The sequence below is a fragment of the Arachis stenosperma genome, chromosome 2, assembly GCF_014773155.1.
Source record: "Arachis stenosperma cultivar V10309 chromosome 2, arast.V10309.gnm1.PFL2, whole genome shotgun sequence".
NCBI classification, from domain to species: Eukaryota; Viridiplantae; Streptophyta; class Magnoliopsida; order Fabales; family Fabaceae; genus Arachis; species Arachis stenosperma.
Genome location: NC_080378.1, coordinates 74110422 through 74135745, shown reverse-complemented (window position 1 = coordinate 74135745; position 25324 = coordinate 74110422). Strand labels below are relative to the sequence as shown.

Below are 25324 nucleotides of genomic sequence, written 5' to 3'. Positions count from 1 at the left end.
TCCACGTTAACTACATTAACGTGGAAGGAAAGGGGTATATGCCAACGTTAGTGGAAAAAGTGAGTGCCACTAACATTGGCGAAGCAAAAAGACTCACGTTAACATCCACGTTAACTAAGTTAACGTGGTAGTTAACGTGGAAGGAAAGGGAGATGCCAACGTTAGTGGAAAAAGTGAGTGTCACTAACGTTGGCGAGGCAAAAAAGACCCACGTTAACTTCTACATTAACTAAGTTAACGTGGTAGTTAACGTGGGCAAAAGTCCCACCTGGCAGCCTGACCATGCCTTCTTCAAACACGCATAACTTGAGCCACAAAGCTCCAAATGAGGTGATTCCAGCGGCATTGGAAAGTAGTATTCCAGAGCTTTCCAAGCATATATGGCACTACATAGTTGACACTAAATTTGAGGTAGAAAACCTGCCCCGAAAGTGCAACGATGAACATGGTATCAACCTGTAGTAAGGCCAACTGACCTCTTCACCTTCCAAGAAGTGTAACTCGAGTTGTAGAGCTCCAAATGATGCGCTTCCAAAAGCGTTGGAAAGTAGACATCCAGAGCATTCCAATAATATTTAATAGTATGGGGTAGACATTGATTTTGAGCTCCAGAACCTGGAAATATTAAGCCCCTGGTCGCTAGCGTTATCGGGACTCACGTTTTCCATTAACGCTAGCGACTATGCCAGCGACCATGTCCAATTCAAAGGAGTATAACTTGAGTTACAGAGATCCAATTGAGGTGATTCCAGTTGCGTTAGAAAGCTGACATTCAGAGTTTTCCAAAGATATATAATAGTCTATAGTGGGCATGAAATTGAAGCACAAACAAGAGGCATCTTTTAAGCCCCAAAAACACCAACTGGACAGCATTTCACCATGGGCCTCAATTTGATCACTTCTCTTTCAAGGACCACCCAACCTCAAAGAAGCAAGCTCACAAGTGTCAACCAATCAAGGCCACAAGAAGCATCTAGAATAGAAATTTTCATTTAATTGTAATTTGCTTTTAATTTCATTTTGTAATTTAGGAGAGCCTATATAAAGGCCTTAGTTTTTACTTTGAAAAGGGGGACTGGACTGAGGCTGGAAATTGGGGATTGAAGAGGGGTCTTCGGACTCCCTCCCCTCACACACTTTTCCTTCTCTTTCTTTTTCTTTGTACTTTTCATTTATGAATTTGGAAGTTTTAATGTTAGTTTTTATCTTCATCTTTACTTTTCTGCACTTTCTTCTGTTCTATTTTGGTAGAGCAATGATCAACTAACTCTTTTCATTGGGTTAGAGAGCTCTATTGTGATTCAATGGATCAATTGTAGTTCTTATTCTTCTTCTTCTTTCTTTTCTCTTGATTTTATTAGAGAGCTTTCGATCTTAATTCAATTGGGTAATTGTCTTGGAAGAGAAATTGCTCATACTTGGATTTCCTCTTAACCTTGGAAGAGGAATGAGGAAATCATGCTAGAAATGCTCTCTCACATTGGATTAGGTTGGGGGTTGGATGGATATTGTGACATGTAATCCTACCAATACTTTGATTTATGAATATGTGTGGTATAATCAGTGACCAAACTTCATCTCTTCCCATGAGCAATTAAATCAAGGAATTGGGCAATTGTTCAAGCTTAGAGAGATTGGATTGCCAAGGAATTGGGATCCAATCACTTAAGATTGCCAAGGAGATCAATGAATGCATTGATTGAGGAAGAGATGAGAATGAACTTGATCTGGAGGATTGCAATGTCTCTTGATCCCAATGTTCATTTTATTTTTAGTTCTTACATTTACTTTTCTTGCCATTTTACTCTTCTGCACTTTATAGTTTTTCTTTACTTTTATACCATTTACATTTCCTTGTTACTGATCACTCCAATATGATTCGTCTAACTAGGATAATCAATTAACCATTAATTGCTTAATCCGTTAATCTCTGTGGGATTCGACCTCACTCTTTTGTGAGTTATTACTTGACGACAATTCGGTATACTTGCCGAAGGGAAATTTATTGAGAGACAAGTTTTCACGCATCAGATTAACTTTCATTCTCATAGGAGTAACTGGGATAGGACTTCCAAATTTTCATATCTTGCCAAAAGTTTATTTTATAGTTAATTATTTATTTTATTTGTAATATTTGTCGTTGAATTTACTTGTTCCTCACTTTCAAAACCCCAATTTACAAAAACCCATAACCAATAATAAGAACATACCTCCCTGCAATTCCTTGAGAAGACGACCCGAGGTTTGAATACTCGGTTATCAATTTTAAAAGGGTTTGTTACTTGTGACAACCAAAACATTTGTAAAAAAGGTTGATTGCTTGGTTTAGTAACTATACTTACAACGAGAGTTTACTATAACTTCTAAACCATCAATCTTCAATTCTTCAGGCGTGCCTTACCATAGACGATCCGGAAGGGACTCATCCCTAACGGAGTCTTGTAGGCCGTTCTATACTCCCATAGTGCATCTCCTAACCAGATGCTCCAATCCTTCCTTTGCGGATTGACTACTTTATCCAAGATTCTCTTAATCTCTCGGTTGGACACTTTCGCTTGTCCGTTGGTTTGCGGATGATAAGCAGCGGCAACCTTATGCACTACCCCAGAGCGCTTGAGCAGTGCCTCTACATTCCTGTTACAAAAGTGGGATCCTTGGTCGCTCACGATTGCTCGTGGCAACCCATAACAGCATACAATGCTATTCCTAATAAAAGAAATGACGGTATTGGCGTCGTCAAGGCGGGTAGGTATTGCTTCTACCCACTTTGACACATAGTCAACTGCTAACAAAATATATAGATACCCACTTGAGTTAGGAAACGGTCCCATAAAGTCAATGCCCCATACATCAAATATCTCACAGAACAACATAGGTTGTTGAGGCATTTCATCCCTTTGGGATGTGTTTCCCGACTTCTGACACTGACGGCAAGACACACATAACTGGTTAGCATCCTTGAATAAGGTTGGCCACCAGAATCCACAATCCAACACTTTTTTTTGCGGTCCTTTGTGGGCCAAAGTGGCCACCACATTCAGACGAATGGCAAGCTTCAAGAATGGGTTGGATTTCGGACTCCGGGACACATCCTCAAATTACTTGGTCCACTCCCTCTTCCACAAGTGAGGGTCATCCCAAATGTAATATTTGGAATCACTCCTCAACTTATCCCTTTGGTGTTTAGAAAAGTTGGGGGGAGAGTTTCGCAACTAAGTAGTTCGCCATTAGGGCAAACCAAGAAAACCTATCCGACACAGCATGCAAGCTATCCAATGGGAATGAGTCATTGATTGGAAATGGATCAGATCTTAAATTCTCAAGGAGGCTTAAATGATCCGCAACCAAGTTTTGAGATCCACTACGGTCCCTAATCTCAATGTCAAATTCTTGCAAAAGCAAGATCCAACGTATGAGTCTAGGTTTTGACTCATTCTTTGACAATAAGTATTTCAAAGCTGCATGATCCGTGTATACCACTATCTTTGATCCTAGCAAATAATATCTGAATTTATCTAAAGCATGAACAATAGCTAGGAGTTCCTTTTCAGTAGTGGTATAGTTGGATTGTGCTGCATCAAGTGTTTTAGAAGAGTATGCAATGACATAAGGGAGTTTACCATCGCGCTGTGCAAGTGCGGCACCTATAGCTTGGTTTGACGCATCGCACATTATCTCAAATGGCAACGTCCAGTTGGGGCCTCGCACGATCGGTGCCATGGTAAGAGCTCTCCTTAGCTCTTCAAAAGCTTTCACATATTCACTGTCAAACTTAAAGTCAACATCTTTTTGGAGTAGGCGCGACAATGGCAAAGCAATCTTGCTGAAATCTTTGATAAAGCTCCTATAGAATCCTGCATGTCCTAAAAACGAGCGGACCTCCCTCACATATGAGGGGTGAGATAAAGTGGTGATAACATTGACCTTGGCTGGGTCTACAGAAATTTCTTCATGAGATACTACATATCCTAACACTATACCTTGTCTTACGATGAAGTGACATTTCTCAAAATTCAAGACAAGGAGTTCTCCAAGTTCTCCAAGCAACAATCAAAAGAAGTTCCATAAACACTGAAGTCATTGATAAAGATTTCCAGATAATTCTTTATTAGATCATAAAAGACACTGGTCATGCACCGCTGAAAAGTAGTGAGTGCATTACATAGTCCAAATGGCATCCTTTTGTAGGCAAAGGTGCCAAAATGGCAAGTGAATGTGGTCTTTTCCTGATCTTCAGGAGCAATGTGAATCTGGAAGTAACCAGTGAATCCATCAAGAAAATAGTAATGGGATTTACCCGCTAAACGGTCCAACATCTGATCGATAAAGGACAAAGGGTAGTGGTCCTTCCTTGTAGCGACATTCAACCTTCTATAGTCGATGCACACTCGCCATGCATTTTTCACTCTCTTGGTGACCACTTCACCATCATCCTTTGTAACCGCCGTGATGCCTGATTTCTTGGGAACAACCTGGACCGGGCTCACCCACTCACTGTCAGAAATTGGGTATATGATACCCGCATCAAGTAGCCTAGTGACCTCTTTCTTAACCACATCGAGGATGGTTGGGTTGAGCCTCATTTGCGGTTGCCTAACCGGCCTAGCTCCCTCTTGGAGAAAGATACGATGCATGCACTTGCGAGAGTCAATTCCCACAATATCGGCTAGGCTCCAACCAATTGCCTTCTTGTACTTTCTAAGATCATCTAGGAGCTTTTCTTCTTCTTCACTAGAAAGCTCACTAGCAATAATGACCGAAAACTTTTGGTTGTCCTCTAAGAAAGCATACTTCAAATGAGATGGAAGAGGCTTCAATTCACTCCTTGCCTCAAGCTGAGGTTCTTTTTCGTCAAGCTCACGGAGTTTGTTCTCAACAACTTTCTCATGTTCACCCTCTTGGTCATCCGTCTCTTCAATAATGTGGTAGCACAACTTGTTATGGTCTTCTTCTTGCACTTCCGCTACCACTTCATCAATTACATCACATCGAAGAATGGAATGCTCTTCGGGAGGATGCTTCATGGCTTCTTCTAAATTGAACTTGATAGTCTTGTCTCCAACCTCAAAGGAATATGTGCCGGTGAAGGCATCTAACTTGAATTTAGAGGTCTTAAGGAAGGGTCTACCAAGTAGAACGGAGGATGAGCTTCTATTTTCTGTTGGAGGCATTTCAAGGATGTAAAAGTCAACCGGAAAGATCAAATCCTTGATTGCCACAAGTATATCTTCGACTATTCCTGTTACCGTGATCACACTTTTATCGGCCAAGATAAATCTCGCCGCTGACTTCTTTAATGGAGCTAAATTCAACCGCACAAAGGTAGAAAGTGGCATGATACTTACACAAGCTCCAAGATCACACATACAATCATGAAAAGTGTGTCCACCAATACAACAAAACACCAAACAAGGCCCAGGGTCACCACATTTCTTTGGAATAGGTTCCATCAAGGAAGAAATTAAACTACCCAAGGATAATGTCTCCAATTCTCCTATCCTATCCTTGTGTGTACATAAGTCTTTCAAGAATTTTGTATACTTTTGAATTTGTTGAATAGCATCAAGAAGTGGTATGGTTACCTCAACCTTCTTGAACACTTGAAGCATGTTCAAATCAAATTCCGGTGTCTTCTTTGCTTTCTTCACCATGGAAGGGAATGGAATAGGGATGGACTCATCCACAAGAGCTTTCCTCTTGGGTTCCTTGAGGTTTACTCCTTCTTCCTCATGCCTCTTGTCTACCTCCCCCTTTTCATATGAAGCTTCAACAATCACTTCTTCCTCATGAATGTCCTCCAAGACCCTTGGAGGTATCTCCTCTAATGTAGTTCCCGACCGTAGGGTGATGGCGTTGAGACCGCCCTTTGGGTTTGGTTGGGGTTGGGATGGAAGGTTGGAAGAACTTGAGGGTTGGTTGGTATTGTTGGAGGAGGACATGGACGTCTTCAAAATCATGTCGGTGAAATTGGCCAATTGAGAACTCATGGCCTCGAATTGAGCCTTATAGCCCTCATCCCGTTTATCCACAGTGGCTCTAAGCTCATCAACTTGATTGGTGGGAGATGGAGATGTTTGGTTAGATTGTTGTCTATGGTATGGTACTTGGTACTTGGCGTAGTTGTTTTGGTTTTGGTTGTGATGATTTTGGTTGGCTTGGTAGTTGTTGTTGTTGTGGTGGTGTTGAGATAAAGATTGGTTGTTGTTGTGATGAGAAGGAGAGTTGTTCCATCTTTGGTTTTGATTGCTCCCTTGTGCATTATCCCTCCACCCTTAATGTTTATTAGTACCATGAGGGTAGTGGTTTTGACCTTGAGAAGGATAGGGTGGACGATTGTTGTAATTCACATTAGCCACTATAAGGGCATGTTCCTCTTGAATTTGATGGCATTGATCTGTGTAATGTGTAATGCTAGAGCACAAACCATAAATCCTAGGAGGGCCTTCAAGTTGAGCAACTGGAGGTGGAGCTTGGACGGCTTGGATGGAGTAGAATTCCTTTTGATCCTTTTGTATTTGCGTGAGGATGGTGGTCATATTCCCAAGTGCTTTGGTTAGGCTTGATTCGGAAGGGGACGATTCTACCACACCCTTGAAAGGATTACTTCTCGCCCTTGTATATTGTGTAGCTTCGGCAACATCCTTTATCAAACTCCAAGCTTCTCCCTCCGTCTTGTTTTTTGAAAGGGAACCACCGCTAGAAGCGGTGAGCAATCTTCTATCTTTCACACAAAGACCTCCGGTGAAGTAGCTAATGAGCAAGTGAGTGTTCATTCCATGGTGTGGACAATATTCTAATAGCCTCTTGGACCGAGACCAATACTCGTACAAACTCTCTTGGTCTCTTTGTATTATACCCGAAATCTTCTTCCGGATGTAGTCGGTCTTCTCTGGTGGGAAGAATTTATCTAGAAACTCTCTTCTCAAGAAATCCCAATTGGTAGCGATCTCATCCGATAGCGAATAAAACCATGTCTTTGCTTGCACTTCAAGAGAGAAAGGGAAAGCAAAAACTATGATAGCCACCTCATCGGCTCCATGCCTTCGAGCCGTAGAACAAGCAACTTGAAAATCCTTTAGAAGTCGGATGGGGTCTTGACCTGGCAACCCATGATACTTAGGTAGTAGATTTATCAAGCTACTCTTCAATTCAAAGTTTGGATCAAGGTTAGGATACCTTGCTTGCAATGGTTGAAGTACAATATCCGGAGCTCCTTGCTCATGTAAAGTGATCCGGCGTGGCTCTGCTATGTGTGGTTCACCTGTAGGATGCAAAGATGTATTAGTAGTGCCAACAGAAGAATAGGAAGTAGCGGACTCCAAGTCACTCTCGGTACCGTCTAGTGATTCGGTATATTCCTCAAGAGAGGCCGAAGTACTAGCCATATAGTCCAACCGCCGTCTAGCTTGCCGAGTGTGTAATAGAGTTCTTTCAATCTCGGGATCAAAATTGGCTAAGCTAGAATTCGGTTGAGACTGAGTCATCAAACTTGAGAGTCATAGCACAAAAATAAAAGAAGCTAAACTATAGCTAAGTATTGAAAGCAAACAAATTATCTACAATATTAACATATTCACATAACCAATATCAAGGCATATGTTGCAACCATTCCCCGGCAACGGCGCCAAAAATTTGATGGCCACGGGAATTGCGTCGGAAGAGAATTTCTCAATGAAGTTACGTTGCAAGTATAGCTCCACCAACAACAATCCTCGAGGATTAAATTTAGAAAGGAATTGGTTGTCACAAGTTCAACCCCAATAAAGTAACCGAACTATTCAAACCTCGGGTTGTCTCACAAGTAATAGGCAAACATGTGCTTTAACATTGGTTAGAAATCCGAAGTTGTAAGTCATGAGCAAGAAAGTAAACTAGGAATCTTAGCAAATAAGTAATCTAAAGTGCAAGGAATTAATTCAAATAACTAAGCAAGATGTGAGCAATTTCAAACTAAGAAGACAACATTCAATTTAATTCTACTCTCAACTAAACAAGAACTTTAACTAAGGTAAGGCAATGAAGATTTTTGGTTTTCTAAATAAGAATGATAAAAATAACTCTTGGCTAGACATGGGAATTGGGGTCACTATCCTTGTCTAATAACCATATCTTGACAATTATGAGGAGCCAAACTCATTAAATCTACTTCTATACTTGAAGTAAGTTAAATGGCTTGGTCAACATCTACCCATAAGGTCTAACCTCACTACTAATTAACCTAGTAGTAGGCTAGTGTCAATGGCTATCAAATTGACCACTAAGGGTTCCCAAATCATCAAATCCATTAGACCCAATGACTCAAGTTTACCCAATTCCCTTGGCCTAAGCCAAGAGTAAAAAGAACTACTCCATAATCAAGGCAAACAATTCATCAAACACTTGGTAAGCATTAACAAAAGACATGTTCAAATTGCAATTGGATTGAAATTAACAAATACCCACTAACAAGTATCAACTTACAATCACTCAAACAACACAATTAAGCAAAGAAATCATCAATGTAACATCAACAAGTCAAGATTCACAACATTCATGCAATGGGTATAAAGTGACAATTGACAAGAATCCATAAACTAACACAAGATCTAAGCAAAAGTATACTAAGGAATTCAAATTAAACGATCAAAACTAGTAATTAACAAAATCCAATTCAGATTCAACAAGAGAAGATCAAATTAAAGCTAAATCTAGAGAAGAACAAGGGTTTCTCTCTCTAGAAGAACAAAAAAACCCAAAAAACTAGAAAATGTGTCTTAGTGTCAAAATGATTGATCCCCCTTCTCCCTAGCATTCTTTGGTCTTTTTCCATACAGAAACAGCTTGAAATTGGGCCTAATGAGCCTCAGAAATTGCCAGGCACGATTTCTTTTAATGAGGTCACGTGCAGCTTCCCACGCATGCGCGCCTGTTGCACGAAAACTTGTCTCTCAACAAATTTCTCTTCGGCAAGTATACCGAATTGTTGTCAAGTAAAAACTCACAATAGAGTGAGGTCGAATCCCACAGGGATTGATTGGTCAAGCAACTTTAGTTGGAAGAATGTGCTAGTTGAGCTAAACAGAAATTTAGTTGAGAATTACAGAAAATTAAATGGCGGGAAAGTAAAGTGCAGAAAATAAAGTGCAGAATCTTAAATGGGGATATGGGGAAATGAACATGGAAATAAATGGAATAATGTAAAGAGAAAGGGTAAGATCAGAGATAGGGAATTCATTGGGCTTAGGAGATGTTGCATTCTCCGGATCAAGTTCATTCTTATATCTTCCTCAATCAATGCATTCATTGATCTCCTTGGCAATCTTAAGTGATTGGATCCCAATTCCTTGGCAATCCAATCTCTCTAAACTTGAACAATTGCCCAAATCCTTGATTTAATTGCTCATGGGAAGAGATAAAGTATGGTCACTGATTATACTACATGTATTTCCAAATCAAAGTGTTGGGAGGATTACATGTCACTATATCCGCCCAAACCCCAATTTGGTCCAACATGAGAAAGAATTTCTAGCATGATCTCCTAATCCCTTTTCCAAGGCTCAGAGGAGATCCAATTATGGAGAGTTTCTTTTCCAAGACAACTAACCAATTAGATTAAGATCGAAAGCTTCCTAGTAAATCAAGAGAAAAGAAAGAGGAAGAAGAATGGAAACTATAATTGATCCATCAAATTACAACAGAGCTCCCTAACCCAATGAAAGGGGTTTATTTGTTCATAGCTCTGGAAATGGAAATGAAAAATGGTAGAACAGAATACATGCTTCCCAAACTAGAAAATGCAGAAAGTAAATATACAGAGTGTAGTTCTCCAAAAGTGCCAAGCTTCCCTATAGTTCAAAACTACTCCTATATATACTACTCTTCTTGATCTTCTAGTGAGTTCTTCAAGTCTTGGATATGGGCCTTTGATCTTTAGTTGAAGTAGTTACAATCTTCAGTGGGCTCAGCTTTGTTTGCAGAAAAATGTGAGTTAGGCATGGGCGTTAGTTAGGACGTTAGTGGCATTAACGTTAAGTAAGGATGTGGTTCGAGAACGTTAGTGACAATCACCTTTTCCACTAACGTTCCAACCCAAAATGATCAATGTTAACTTCAACGTTAGTGGCACTAACGTGACCACTAACGTTGCCTCTTGGTCCTTCGCAAACGTTATTGGGAATCACCTTTTCCAATAACGTTGCCTTGTTCCCCCTTTCCCTACGTTAGAGTTCACGTTAGTATAACTAACGTGACTCCTAACGTGGGCATGCCTAAGCTTTGAGAGCGTTAGTGACACTTACCATTATCACTAACGCTCCAAACGCCCCTCCTTCCCACGTTAGAGTTCAAGTTAATTAGATTAACGTGGCCACTAACGTGGTAGTGATTGCCATCTCCAATGTTAATGACAAAGGTGAGTGTCACTAACATTGACTTATCATGCTTAGCTCTACGTTATCTCTCACGTTAGTGGTCTTAACGTGACCACTAACGTGGGCACTCTTGGGTTGGTCCAACGTTAGTGACAAAGGTGAGTGTCACTAACGTTGGTGATTGGTTCTTCATCCCACGTTAGAGTTCACGTTAATTGGATTAACGTGACTCTTAACGTGGCTTCATTGTGCCTTTGTGAAACGTTAGTGACAATCACTTTTACCACTAATGTTTGAGCTCTTCTTCCTCCTCTACGTTAGCTACCACGTTAATGTAGTTAACGCTACCACGTTAATGTAGTTAACGTGGCGATTAACGTGGGCTATGATGGCTTCGAGGGCGTTATTGGCGATCACTTTTTCCATTAACGCTACAAGCTTGCTCCCATTCCACGTTAGTGGTCACGTTAATTAGATTAACGTGGCTGCTAACGTGGCTCCTTCTTGCTTCCTTTGTCCTGAAATTAAGCAATTAAGGTGCATCAAAGCTCTGTTCCAAGTCATGAGATTATGCATCATCAATTATATCATACAATTCCTGCCTAATCCTCATGAAATCATGTAAAGTTCACAATAATTGCTTGAATCAAGGTGTAAGTGTATTTTCATCCAAAACTTGCTTATGTACTAAGAAAATGCATGAAACTACCCTAAAATAGTAAAGAAAAAGTCAATGAAATTGGCCAAGATGCCCTGGCAAGGTGGTTTGTAGTGTTTCAAATCTTCCCCTCTTGCAATGAATCTGTTTCCATTTGCTTTGTTGAGAAGCTCCACATGTTCTAAGGACAGAATTTTTCTGATGGTGTACACTTGAGGTAGCTAAGATGGGATAGGTAGAATATAGGCAGAGACCACTTCATCTCCTAGAGAAAAACCCTCTGTAGGAATCTTCTTGTTCCTCTATCCCTTTGGGGCCTTCTTCTTTGTTTCCCTTGATGTTACTTTGCTCCTTGTGGTTTCTTCTTTTAGGAAAGTCCTGTTGCTTGTCTCATATGACTCTGGTGGGTCTAGCTCCTCTTGGGTTACACTTGGCTATTGCTCCTTCTGACCACCTTGCTTGTCAACCATCAGGGTTTTCAGGTGTGATACTTGTGTTCCCATGCTTGTCTCTTCCATCAGCTCCTTACTGTGGTCTTCCTTTGACTCTTTGTTATCATGATCTGCTTTTTGTGAGGGTTTGAAGACATTGAAGGTGAGGTGTTCATCATGTATTCTTAAGAGTAGTTCTCCTCGCTCCACATCTATAAGCGCTTTGGCTGTGGCTAAGAATGGCCTCCCTAAGATGATGGGATGGATGTGATTCTCTTCCATCTCCAGGATAACAAAATCTGTGGGCATGAAGTAATTTCCAACCTTTACTAATACGTTTTCAACCACTCCTATCGCCTGTTTTTGAGTTTTGTCAGCCAATTTGATGATTATGTCTGTGGGTGTTAGCTCATTGATTTGAAGCTTTTTCATGAGGGACAGAGGCATTAAGTTGATATTTGCTCCCAAGTCACAGAGCCCTTTATCAATCATTGTCTCTCCTATAGCACAGGGAATATGAAAACTCCTTGGATCCTTCTTCTTTGTAGGTGGCTCTATTTGAATGAGAGCACTGCACTCTCTGTTCATCTTTATTGTTTTCCCACCCTTCAATGAACTCTTTTTGGCCAGCAGCTCCTTTATGTACTTGATGTAGGAGGGCATTTGTTGGAGGGCCTTAATGAATGGTATATTTACATCAAGAGATGCAAACATGTCGAGGAACCTTGAATACATTCTCCTTGCTATACCACCTTTGAGTCTTTGGGGAAAGGGTGCATATGGATTTAGGGTATCCCCTTTCTTTAGCTCCTCCCTATGTGTGGGATGGGGTGCGTGGTTTCTCTCTTCATACTTTTCCTTTGGATTGTCGTGGAAGTGTTCTGTTTGTGTGTGCACTTCCTCTACATTCCTTTCATCACTTATAGTGATCATCTTGCATTCTTCCTACCTTACTTTCTTTGTTTCTCCTCTGGGGTTCTTTTCTGTGTCACTTGGAAAACTATCAGTAGGCTTGGGAAACTATTGAGATAGATATCCCACTTGGGACTCCAGCCTCTTGATGGTATCTCCCTAGTTTTTTATATTGGCTCGCACTTCATCCTTGAACACTATGTTATCTTGGACTTCTTTACATATGTCTTCAAGTAGAGTCTCAATTCTGGAGAGTCTATCTTCGGTCGGTGATGGTGGGTTGAGGTTAGATGGTTGAGACGGGTGATTAGGTGGGTGTTGATAGGATCTCTGTGAAGGATGTTGGTGAGTTGCATTATTGTTGGGATTGTGGTTGTGGCGTCTCTGGTCTTGGCCTTGGTCTTGTTGATTTCCCCACCCAAAGTTAGGGTGGTTTCTCCAACCAGAATTGTAAGTTTTGGAGTATGGATCATGGGTCTGTCTGGGTGAGTTTCCAACATAGTTGGCTTGTTTCCAGTCACCTTCTTCTCCTGCATTTACTCCTTCTTGAGCTGGTGATAAGGTAATGATTGCTGCAACTTGGTTTTCTTCCACCTTCTTGGTAAGATCTGCTAGCTGATCATTTTATTTTGAGTCAACAATGCATCTCAGCTCCATTACTCCTCGAGTGTTGCTTCTTTCAGAAGCATAGAAGTAATCATTCTCAGCCACAGTCTCAATGACATCTATGGATTCTTCAATGGTTTTCTTTTTGTTTAGAGAGCCCCCTGATGAATGGTCTACAGCCTTCTTTGACTCATAAGAAAGACCTTCATAGAAAATGTGCAGTTGAACCCATTCATTGAACATGTCTGGTGGGCATCTTCTTGTTAAGTCCTTAAACCTCTCCCATGCCTCATAGAGAGTTTCACCATCTTATTGCCTGAAGGTTTGTACCTCAGCTCTCAGCCTATTGATTCTTTGAAGAGGGTAGAATCTTGCCAAAAACTTGTTTACCACATCCTCCTAATTTGTTAAGCTCTCATTTGGGAATGATTCTAGCCACTTAGATGCTTTGTCCCTGAGTGAAAAGGGAAACAACAGCAGTCTATAGACATCCGGATGGACACCATTAGACTTCATAGTGTCACATATTCTTAGGAAAGTGGTTAGATGTTGATTGGGGTCTTCTTGGGCACTTCCTCCGAATGAACAGTTGTTCTGAACAAAGGTGATGAGCTGGGGTTTTAATTCAAAGTTGTTGGCATTGTTGGGTTTTTTCTCTCCTTCGTGAGGCCCAAGCCCAACATTTTGAGGGTGTCTCTTGCACCCATTGTGCCACAACCCTAATCAGTTTTTGAGTGTCATTGAGAGTGATAGAGAGTAGCCACAAAAGAGAGAAAGAAAGGGAAAAACAGAATTTTCGTTTTTGTCCAAAGTAGCAAATTTCAAATGGCAGTTTCTCAGTTGTTCACCGTTGGATCGGCTTGAAATTTAAACTGCGTATTCCTATCATCTTGTTCTTCATTCTGATTGGTGGAGATGTTGATTGGAGGTTTGCAGTAGGAGAAATTGGTTTCGCAAGAGAGAAATTAGGTTTCCCGTTTTTACACAGAGCAGCAATCTTGGAACGGAAGTTTCTCATTCTTTCACCGTTGGATCGACGTGAAATTTGAACTATAGATTCTTCACATTTTGGTCTTCATTCTGAACGGTGGAGATTTTAATTGGAGATCTGCAGAGGGAGAAATTGGCTTCGACATCAGCTCTGTTTTTTGGGTATATTTCATCTTCTTGCCTATTATTTGTGAGCTTTGGTGCATTGATGTTTTGGCTGGTTATATGCACATTTTTGTGCTTTGTTTGAGACTCTCTTGTACCTCATTTGATTATAGTGGAGCTATTTCATTGGTCTGGACGACCCGTGGTTTTTACCTTTCACATTGAGGGAGTTTTCCACGTTAAAATCTCGGTGTGTTCTTGTTATTGCTTTACTTGCTATATTTGCTTGTTATAGTTGCTGCCATATTACGTTGTGAGTGCTTCCATATTGTTCTTGTGTTGGACATTTGTGTCGTTTCCGCTGTTAGGCTCTTTCATACTGGCATCAGAGCTTGTTGGTATTTTTCTGGGCTTATGATTTTGTGAACAATGGAAGCTAATACTAATACTAGTAGGATGATCACTCTTAATGGTCTTAATTATGATTTGTGGAAGTCAAAGATGGAAGATTTGCTTTATGTCAAAAATTTTCATCAACCAGTTTTTGGTACAGAGAAGCCTAATGATAAGTCTGATGATGATTGGACTTTGTTGCATAGACAAGTCTGTGGATATATTAGGCAGTGGGTTGACGATAATGTGTTGAACCATATTATTGGAGAGACACATGCTCGAACCCTTTGGATTAAGCTTGAACAGTTGTATGCTCGAAAAACTGGGAATAACAAGATGTTTTTGATCAAGCAGTTGTTGGCTTTGAAGTATACAGATGGGACATCAATGACAGATCACTTGAACAATTTCCAAGGAATTATGAATCAGTTATCTTCCATGGGTATCAAGTTTGATGAAGAGGTTCAAGGATTGTTACTTCTTGGCTCCTTACCAGACTCGTGGGAAATTCTCAGAATGTCATTGTCCAATTCTGCTCCTGATGGTGTAATCTCTATGGATCTTGCCAAGAGTAGTGTTTTGAATGAAGAGATGAGAAGAAAGTCACAAGGTACATCGACTACACATTCAGATGTTCTTGTTCTGAGTCTAGGGGGAGAAGCAAAAGTCGAGGTCCTAAAGGTAGAGATCAAAGCAGAAGCAAGTCTCGAGGAAAGTATAAGAATATTGAGTGTCATCATTGCGGTCAAAAGGGACATGTGAAGAGATTTTGTTGGCAGCTAAAGAAGGAGAAAGCCAAGGCAAGTAAAGAAAAGAGCACAAATAAAGATGATGGTAACAAGGAAGACAAGGTTAATGTAACTCATGATGATTTTCTTGTTGTTGAGGAGTTTGAATCTGTTAACCTTGTTGATAATAGCACTAGTTGGGTGATTGATAGCGGTGCTTCTATTCATGTTACATCTAGGAGGGATTTGTTTACGTCCTATACTCCTGGTGATTTTGGTGATGTGAAAATGGCTCATCAAGGTGTTGCAAAATGTGCTGGTGTTGGACAAGTTTGTTTAGAAACCTCCAACGGTACCAAGTTGACTTTGAAGCGTGTGAAGCATGTTCCAGATATTCGGTTGAACTTACTTTCTGTTGGTAAGTTGTGTGATGAAGACTTGAATAGCTCATTTTCTCGTGATAGCTGGAAGCTCACCAAGGGTTCCATGGTTGTTGCTAGAGGTACAAGACACTCTACTCTTTATTTAACTCAAGCAAAGATTATGAAAGATGTTGTTAATGCTGCTGAGTTTGTTGATGAAACTGATTTATGGCATAAGAGATTATGTCATATGAGTGAGAAAGGCATGAATATGTTATCCAAGAGGAATCTTTTATCTGGTTGTAAGGTTGCTTTGCAAAAGTGCAATCATTGTTTTGCTGGAAAACAAAACAGGGTCTCTTTTAAGAGCCATCCACCTTCAAGGAAGCCGGAGATACTTGACTTGGTGCATTCTGATGTATGTGGGCCGATGAAGACAAGAACACTTGGAGGGTCTATCTATTTTGTAACCTTTATTGATGATCATTCTAGAAAATTATGGGTTTACACTTTGAAGACCAAAGATCAAGTTTTGAATGTGTTCAAGCAATTTCAAGCTTCTGTTGAAAGAGAAACTGGGAAGAAGTTAAAATGCATTCGTACTGACAATGGTGGTGAGTACTCAGGTCCATTTGATGCTTATTGTAAAGAGCATGGTATAAGACATCAGAAGACTCCTCCGAAGACTCCTCAGTTGAATGGCTTGGCTGAAAGGATGAACAGAACATTGGTTGAAAGAGTTAGGTGCTTGTTGTCACAATCTGGATTGGCAAAATCCTTTTGGGGTGAAGCTTTGAGCACTGTTGTTCATGTCTTGAACCGGACACCATGTGTTCCCTTGCAATTTGAAGTGCCAGAGAAGGTATGGTCAGGTAAAGATGTTTCTTATGATCATTTAAGAGTCTTTGGATGTAAAGCTTTTGTTCATATTCCCAAAGATGAGAGATCTAAGCTTGATGTAAAGACTAGGCAGTGTATTTTTATTGGCTATGGCATGGATGAGTTTGGTTACAGGTTTTATGATCCTGTTAACAAGAAGGTGATTCGGAGTAGAGATGTTGTCTTTGTTGAAGACCAAACATTGAAGGATGTTGATCATGCGGAGAAGCCAATGGTTCAGCCTAGTGATGATTTTTCTGAATTGGATATTACTCCCTCTATGCCTATGGTAGAAGATGGTAGAATTGAAGCTCAAAATAATGAGCATGATACAAGTGCAGGTGAAGATGGAACAGTTGATCCGATACTTGATGAAGTTGGTGATGATGATCAAGATGAAGAACCAGCTTTAGAAATTCCTGCAAATGCACTTAGAAGGTCTACAAGAGAGAGAAAGCCTTCGTCAAGGTATTCTCCACATGAGTTTGTTTTGTTGACTGATGGGGGAGAACCTGAATGCTTTGGAGAGGCTGTTGAAGATGAAAGCAAAGCTCAATGGCTTGAAGCTATGCAAGAAGAAATGAAGTCCTTGCTTGAGAATGATACCTATGAGTTGGTGAAGCTACCGAAGGGTATGCGAGTTTTGAAGAACAAATGGGTATTCAGAATCAAGAATGAAGAACGCAATTCTAAGCCTCGGTATAAGGCTAGATTGGTTGTTAGAGGTTTTAGCCAGAGAAAAGGTGTTGATTATGAGGAGATCTTTTCTCCTGTTGTGAGGATGTCATCCATTCGTGCTATGCTTGGATTAGCAGCATCTCTTGATTTGGAGATTGAGCAAATGGATGTGAAGACCGCTTTTCTTCATGGTGATTTAGATAAGGAGATCTACATGGAGCAACCGGAGGGCTTTGTTGTTAAAGGAAAGGAAGATTTTGTGTGCAAGCTTAAGAAGAGTCTTTATGGGTTGAAGCAAGCTCCAAGACAGTGGTACAAGAAGTTTGAATCTGTTATGGAGAAGCATGGTTACCATAAGACAACTTCAGATCATTGTGTATTTGTGCAAAAATTTTCTGATGATGATTTTATCATTCTTTTGCTTTATGTGGATGATATTTTGATTGTGGGCAAGAATGCTTTGAGGATTAATGAGTTGAAGAAACAGTTGAGCAAGTTCTTTGCTATGAAGGACTTGGGTCCTGCCAAACAAATTTTGGGCATGACTATTACTCGTTATAGAGATTCCAAGAAGCTTTATTTGTCACAGGAGAAGTACATAAAGAAAGTGCTTCAAAAGTTTGGCATGAATGATGCCAAATGTGTTGCTAGTTCTTTTGCTCCTCATTTTAAGTTGAGTACCAAGCAGTGTCCAACCACTGATGAGGAGAAACAAGCAATGGATGAAATTCCTTATGCCTCAGCTGTTGGAAGCTTGATGTATGCTATGGTGTGTACTAGACCAGACATTGCTCATGCGGTTGGTACTGTGAGTCGTTTTCTCTTTAATCCAGGTAAAGAACATTGGAATGCTGTTAAATGGATTATGAGATATCTCAAAGGTACAACTAACTTGAGTTTGAGTTTGGTGGTGAGAAACCTTTGCTAGTTGGCTTTACTGATGCAGACATGGCAGGAGATATTGATTCTCGAAAGTCTACTTCAGGTTATTTGGTCAAGTTTGCAGGGGGAGCTATTTCATGGCAGTCAAGGCTACAGAAGTGTGTTGCACTTTCTACCACAGAGGCAGAGTTTATTGCAGCAACTGAAGCATGTAAAGAGTTGTTGTGGATGAAGAAGTTTCTTGCAGCACTTGGTTTTAAGCAAGACCGTTATGTCTTGTTGTGTGATAGCCAAAGTGCTATTCATCTTGCCAAGAATTCTACTTTTCATCCAAGATCTAAACATATCGATGTTAGGTATCATTGGATACGGGATGTGTTAGATTCCAAGTTGTTGGAACTTGAGAAAGTTCATACTGATGACAATGGTGCTGATATGATGACAAAAGCATTGTCAAGAGAAAAGTTTGAAACATGTTGTTTGATCGCCGGAATGGCGAGGGCCTCCACCTAGTCGAGAAGGGGGAGATTTGTTGGGTTTTTTCTCTCCTTCGTGAGGCCCAAGCCCAACATTTTGAGGGTGTCTCTTGCACCCATTGTGCCACAACCCTAATCAGTTTTTGAGTGTCATTGAGAGTGATAGAGAGTAGCCACAAAAGAGAGAAAGAAAGGGAAAAACAAAATTTTCGTTTTTGTCCAAAGTAGCAAATTTCAAATGGCAGTTTCTCAGTTGTTCACCGTTGGATCGGCTTGAAATTTAAACTGCGTATTCCTATCATCTTGTTCTTCATTCTGATCGGTGGAGATGTTGATTGGAGGTTTGCAGTAGGAGAAATTGGTTTCGCAAGAGAGAAATTAGGTTTCCCGTTTTTACACAGAGCAGCAATCTTGGAACGGCAGTTTCTCATTCTTTCACCGTTGGATCGACGTGAAATTTGAACTGTAGATTCTTCACATTTTGTTCTTCATTCTGAACGGTGGAGATTTTAATTGGAGATCTGAAGAGGGAGAAATTGGCTTCGACATCAGCTCTGTTTTTTGGGTATATTTCATCTTCTTGCCTATTATTTTTGGTGCATTGATGTTTTGGCTGGTTATATGCACGTTTTTGTGCTTTGTTTGAGACTCTCTTGTACCTCATTTGATTATAGTGGAGCTATTTCATTGGTCTGGACGACCCGTGGTTTTTACCTCTCACATTGAGGGGGTTTTCCACGTTAAAATCTCGGTGTGTTCTTGTTATTGCTTTACTTGCTATATTTGCTTGTTATAGTTGCTGCCATATTGCGTTGTGAGTGCTTCCATATTGTTCTTGTGTTGGACATTTGTGTCGTTTCCGCTGTTAGGCTCTTTCAGGCATGTATGGTGGGCTTTTAGATGCTACTTCCATAATTTCCTGGGTTTGGATTGATGTAAGAGCCTAGAACTCTCCTTTCTTGCCCATCATGATTCACAGGGCCTTCTCTAGCATGGTTGTGAGCTTCTTCTTCATGGTTGTTTTCCTAGTTCTCCTCCATGTTTATTTCAAAGTACTCTTCCTCTTCCTCAACACCAACAACTCTTTTCCCTCTTGCTTCCCTCCTTAATCTAAGGAAGGTCCTCTCAGGTTCCGAATCAAAGAAAGTTGAAGCTTCGCTTCTTCTCCCTGTCATACAACTAACAGAGCACACAGCAAGAAATAAAATGGATTGATTATTCTTGTTAGAGTGGCTGTTAGTGTGAGTGGTGCAAATTATCAAACAGTTAGTGGGTTAGTGAGCAGAATTGTAAGTAAATTCAAAGAAAAAGAAAATAACGAGGGGATAAGGGGTGAGGATGAGAATTAATTGAAACTAAAAGTAATTGACTAGGCAAATTAAGGAATAAAAAAAAATGCTCAATCTAGTGAACTTCCAACTTAATCATTGTCGATACAAAATCAATCCCTGACAACGGCGCCATAAACTTGATGCACGAAAACTTGTCTCTCAACAAATTTCCCTTCGGCAAGTATACCGAATTATCGTCAAGTAAAAACTCACAATAAAGTGAGGTCGAATCCCACAGGGATTGATTGGTCAAGCAACTTTAGTTGGAAGAATGTGCTAGTTGAGCTAAACAGAAATTTAGTTGAGAATTGCAGAAAATTAAATGGCGGGAAAGTAAAGTGCAGAAAATAAAGTGTAGAATCTTAAATGGGGATATGGGGAAATGAACATGGAAATAAATGGCATAAAGTAAAGAGAAAGGGTAAGATCAGAGATAGGAAATTCGTTGGGCTTAGGAGATGTTGCATTCTCCGGATCAAGTTCATTCTCATCTCTTCCTCAATCAATGCATTCATTGATCTCCTTGGCAATCTTAAGTGATTGGATCCCAATTCCTTGGTAATCCAATCTCTCTAAGCTTGAACAATTGCCCAATTCCTTGATTTAATTGCTCATGGGAAGAGATGAAGTATGGTCACTAATTATACCACATGTATTTCCAAATCAAAGTGTTGGGAGGATTACATGTCACTATATCCGCCCAAACCCCAATTTGGTCCAACATGAGAAAGCATTTCTAGCATGATCTCCTCATTCCTTTTCCAAGGCTCAGAGGAGATCCAATTATGGAGAGTTTCTTTTCCAAGACAACTAACCAATTAGATTAAGATCGAAAGCTTCCTAGTAAATCAAGAGAAAAGAAAGAGGAAGAAGAATGGAAACTATAATTGATCCATCAAATTACAACAGAGCTTCCTAACCCAATGAAAGGGGTTTAGTTGTTCATAGCTTTGGAAATGGAAATGAAAAACGGTAGAACAGAATACATGCTTCCCAAACTAGAAAATGCAGAAAGTAAATATACAGAGTGTAGTTCTCCAAAAGTGCCAAGCTTCCCTATAGTTCAAAACTACTCCTATATATACTACTCTTCTTGATCTTCTAGTGAGTTTTTCAAGTCTTGGATATGGGCCTTTGATCTTGAGTTGAAGTAGTTACAATCTTCAGTGGGCTCAACTTTGTTTGCAGAAAAAATGTGAGTTAGGCATGGGCGTTAGTTAGGACATTAGTGGCGTTAACGTTAAGTGAGGATGTGGGTTCGAGAACGTTAGTGACAATCACCTTTTCCACTAACGTTCCAACCCAAAATGATCAATGTTAACTTCAACATTAGTGGCACTAACGTGACCACTAATGTTGCCTCTTGGTCCTTCGCAAACGTTATTGGGAATCACCTTTTCCAATAATGTTTCCTTGTACCCCCTTTCCTTACGTTAGAGTTCATGTTAGTATAACTAACGTGACTCCTAACGTAGGCATGCCTAAGCTTTGAGAGCGTTAGTGACACTTACCATTATCACTAACGCTCCAAATGCCCCTCTTTTCCACGTTAGAGTTCACGTTAATTAGATTAATGTGGCCACTAACGTGGTAGTAATTGCCATCTCCAACGTTAGTGACAAAGCTGAGTGTCATTAACGTTGGCTTATCATGCTTAGCTCCACGTTATCTCAAACGTTAGTGGTCTTAACGTGACCACTAACGTGGGCACTCTTGGGTTGGTCCGACGTTAGTGACAAAGGTGAATGTCACTAACGTTGGTGATTGGTTCTTCATCCCACGTTAGAGTTCATGTTAATTAGATTAACGTGGCTTCATTGTGCCTTTGTGGAACGTTAGTGGCAATCACTTTTACCACTAACGTTGGAGCTCTTCTTCCTCTTCTACATTAGCTACCACGTTAATGTAGTTAACTTTACAACTAGCGTGGGCTATGATGGCTTCGAGGGCGTTATTGGCGATCACTTTTTCCATTAACGCTACAAGCTTGTTTCCATTCCACGTTAGTGGTCACGTTAATTAGATTAACGTGGCTACTAACGTGGCTCCTTCTTGCTTCCTTTGTCCTGGGATCAAGCAATTAAGGTGCATCAAAGCTCTGTTCCAAGTCATGAGATTATGCATCATCAATTATATCATACAATTCCTGCCTAATCCTCATGAAATCATGTAAAGTTCACAATAATTGCTTGAATCAAGATGTAAGTGTATTTTCACCAAAACTTGCTTATTTACTAAGAAAATGCATGAAACTACCCTAAAACAGTAAAGAAAAAGTCAATGAAACTGGCCAAGATGCCCTAGCATCAGTGCCATGCGTGCGTGCGCACCGATTGCCTTTGTGATCCACGCGTGCGCACCAAGTGCACGTGCGCGTCAGTTGGAATTCTTTGGCCTGCGCGGATGCGTCCATCCTTGCGCGCCGCTTCCAGCTATCTTCATCCACGCGTGCGCGTGATGTGCGCGTGTGCGTCGGTGCTGCAGTTCCCAAAATCCAAATCTTCATGTTCCTTCCTCTTATACATGCTTTCTTTCTCTCTTCTAGGCCATTCTTACCCTATTAATTCTGAAATCACTCAACAAATACGTCACGGCATCGAATGGCAATAAAGAGGATCAAAATATAGCAATACTAAGGCAAAATAAGCATGTTTTCTATCATGGAGCAATATTAGGAAGTGAACACAAAACCATGCATTTCTTGTGAAAAAGTGCGAGAAATATTGACAAAAACCCCCCAAATTAAGCACGAGATAAACCACAAAATTAGGGTTTATCAATACGCACAAGAAGAAAATTAGCATGTGTGCGTGCGCATAAGTACCTGTGCATATGCACAGGAGATCTTTCAGCCGAGTGTGCGGACACATACATCTATGCGTTTGCACAGGTCCCTGCACGTGGATTCATTAATGAAACATGTGCTGCGCGATTTTGGGGGCCTTTGGCCCAATTTTGGAAGGCTTGGATGCTGAAATCAAGTGCTATATGAAGGGAACTTCATGCCATATGAAAGAGAGCCATCTTAGATTAGGAAAAATCACATAGTAGGAGTAGGAATAGTGTAGATTAGGAAATTCTCTCTTAGGATTTTTAATTATGGTTTGTAGCATTTTACACTTCAAGTCTTGCCTTTGGATTTTGCAATTTACATTGTAAGTATTTCTTTAATTTTTTCTTTTTATTACCTTGCTTTGTCTACACTTTCATATATTTTAGTTTCCTTTGTTAATATTCATAGTTTTGCAATTTTGAATTCCTAATTGTTTAATTTGATGTTTGATGGCTTTTATATGTTTGGTTGAGTTGCCTTTATTGATTTTGATCATTTATGGTTCATAGCTTTTATCATTTTCCCTATTTTGCCATGTTTTATGTTTATGCCCTCTATGTGTTTGATAAAATACCAATTTTAGTTATGGGGTAATTTCCACCCCTTGCCTTGGGAAAAATGTTTATAGATTACTAGAGCCATAATGTCTAACATTTAGTGATAATTCTTGGGTTGTTACTTGTTATTGTTTCCACTAACGCTAGCTTTTTACCAATTAATTTGGTAAGTTAGCTAGGATTTGTGGATTAATTACAATTATGCTCACTTAACTTATCCTTCGATGTTAAGGGTTGACTTAGTGCAATTAATCCATCATAATTATCATAGTTGTCGTTATGGCATGGAAGGGATTCCATAACTCATCCCAAGTCAAGGTTTCATTTATGTTTTGAACCACTTTTCCATCACTTTATAGCATTACTTGTTTATATTACATACATAGTTCTTTTATTCCTTTATTAGTTTATTAATTGCAATTTTGTCTTGTTCTTTTATCTTTTTATTTGTTTACTTCAATCATTGAAACCCCCTTGCTTTTCACAACCAAAATGGTATGCACTTGTTGCCACTAGTTCCTAGGGAGAACGACCCGGGAGTCTAAATACTCTCGGCAAATTTTGTATTGAATTGTGACATCTTTGAATTTTAATTTGATATTGATCAATTGTTGGGTTTGGAACTATACTTAGGACGCCAATTCTAATTTTGAGAAAAAAATTCCTAACCTACTTTGGTCCATCATTACCTCCACTGTTAAGGTTATGAGCTCTGTTTATTCTATAGATTAATATTGTTACTCTTCTATTTTAATTAATGTATTGATTTCAATTTTAAAAATTTGTTTTCATTCTTCATCTTAAGGATTTCGGTAGATCAGAAGAATAACCCCTATCCTAATTGAGTTCTTGTAAACCTTGGAAAAGTAATTTACTTGAACAACCTTTGATTCAAGAACCAACTGTCAAGCTAGTGACGTAAAGAAGTGCTTATTAGGAAGCAACCCAATTTTTAGTATCCTTTGATTTTTATTTGTTCTTGATATTTTATTATTTCATTTAGTTGTCCTTAGTTTTCCCTTTTTTTACATGTATTTGGGTTAGGGAAAGTGTTTATAACAGGAACAGGTGCAATCAGAAGGGAGTTCAGCACACCCAGAAGGCACGTTTTTCAGGTCTTCTTTTGCTTAGTGATAAACCACTATTTTATGGTTTATATTCTGTTTAATTGTGTGGTTTTATCATGATCCTTATCCACTTATTCATTAATTTAGCATGCATTTATATTTCCTTCCTGAAATTATTACATGGTTGAAAACTGCTTCCTAGAGACTTTTTAATTATGCATTTTAGTTCTCCTTTATCCCATTCGATGCCGTGATCTGTGTGTTAAGTGTTTCAGGCTTTATAGGGCATGAATGAGTTGGAGATTGGAAAGGAAGCTAGCAAAAATGGAAGGAACACAAGAAATTGAGGAGATAACCAGCAAGAAGTGACGCGGCTGCATGGCTCACACGTTCGCGTGAAAGAGGAGAAATCGCAGTGATGCAACTGCATGGCTCACGCGACCGCGCCGAATGGAAAAGCACAAATGACGCGTCCGCATGGACGACACGATCGCGTGACGTGCGCGATCTGCATAATCTGCAGATTCCGCTGGGAGCGATTTTGGGCCCTATTTTGACCCAGTTCTCGGCCCAGAACAGCAGACTAGATCCAGAGAACATGCAGAAACCAGAGACAACATTCATTCTACACAGTTTTAGTTTTTAGATCTAGTTTTTACTCCTCCTCTAGGTTTTTCTCTCTAGATATTCATAGTTTTTAGGATTTGATTTTTCTATCAATTTTTGCATTGGGATATTGAGAAGAGTTATTACCTCATCAAGACTTTATCATTCTAGTTCGTTTTCTTTACTTGGCTTTACTCTTCCATATCCTTTGCTTTGTTAATTTTACCATTGGAATATTATTAGGATTTATTTAATACAAGGATTACTTTTATTTTTATTTGATTATTTTGATTTTTATTTACAATGTCTTTCTTTAATTCCTTTTCATATATTATGAATTTTACATTCACAATGAGCGAGTAGTTCCCCAACTTGATGGGGAGTTGATTGAAAGGAACCCTTGAGTTGAAAGGCTTGAAAGAAAGATTGTAATTGGGTTATTGTTGGCTTGCCCTCCAGTCACTAATACCAATCCCTTTTA

General features: G+C 39.8%; 1 protein-coding gene and 1 non-coding gene across 2 annotated transcripts; one reads left to right on the top strand and one right to left on the bottom strand.

Moving 5' to 3' along the window:
• Window positions 1–11441: 11441 nt before the first annotated feature.
• LOC130963014 (uncharacterized) lies at window positions 11442–12371 on the bottom strand. The gene is made up of 2 exons (XM_057889167.1): window positions 11912–12371; window positions 11442–11737 (listed from the first exon to the last, which is right to left on the bottom strand). Exons 1-2 carry the CDS (start codon window positions 12369–12371, stop codon window positions 11442–11444), a joined length of 756 nt encoding a protein of 251 aa, XP_057745150.1.
• Window positions 12372–13197: 826 nt separating this feature from the next.
• LOC130963945 (small nucleolar RNA R71) lies at window positions 13198–13301 on the top strand. The gene has a single exon (XR_009080060.1). It is a non-coding gene; the product is annotated as a small nucleolar RNA R71 (small nucleolar RNA).
• The last annotated feature ends 12023 nt before the right edge of the window (window positions 13302–25324 follow it).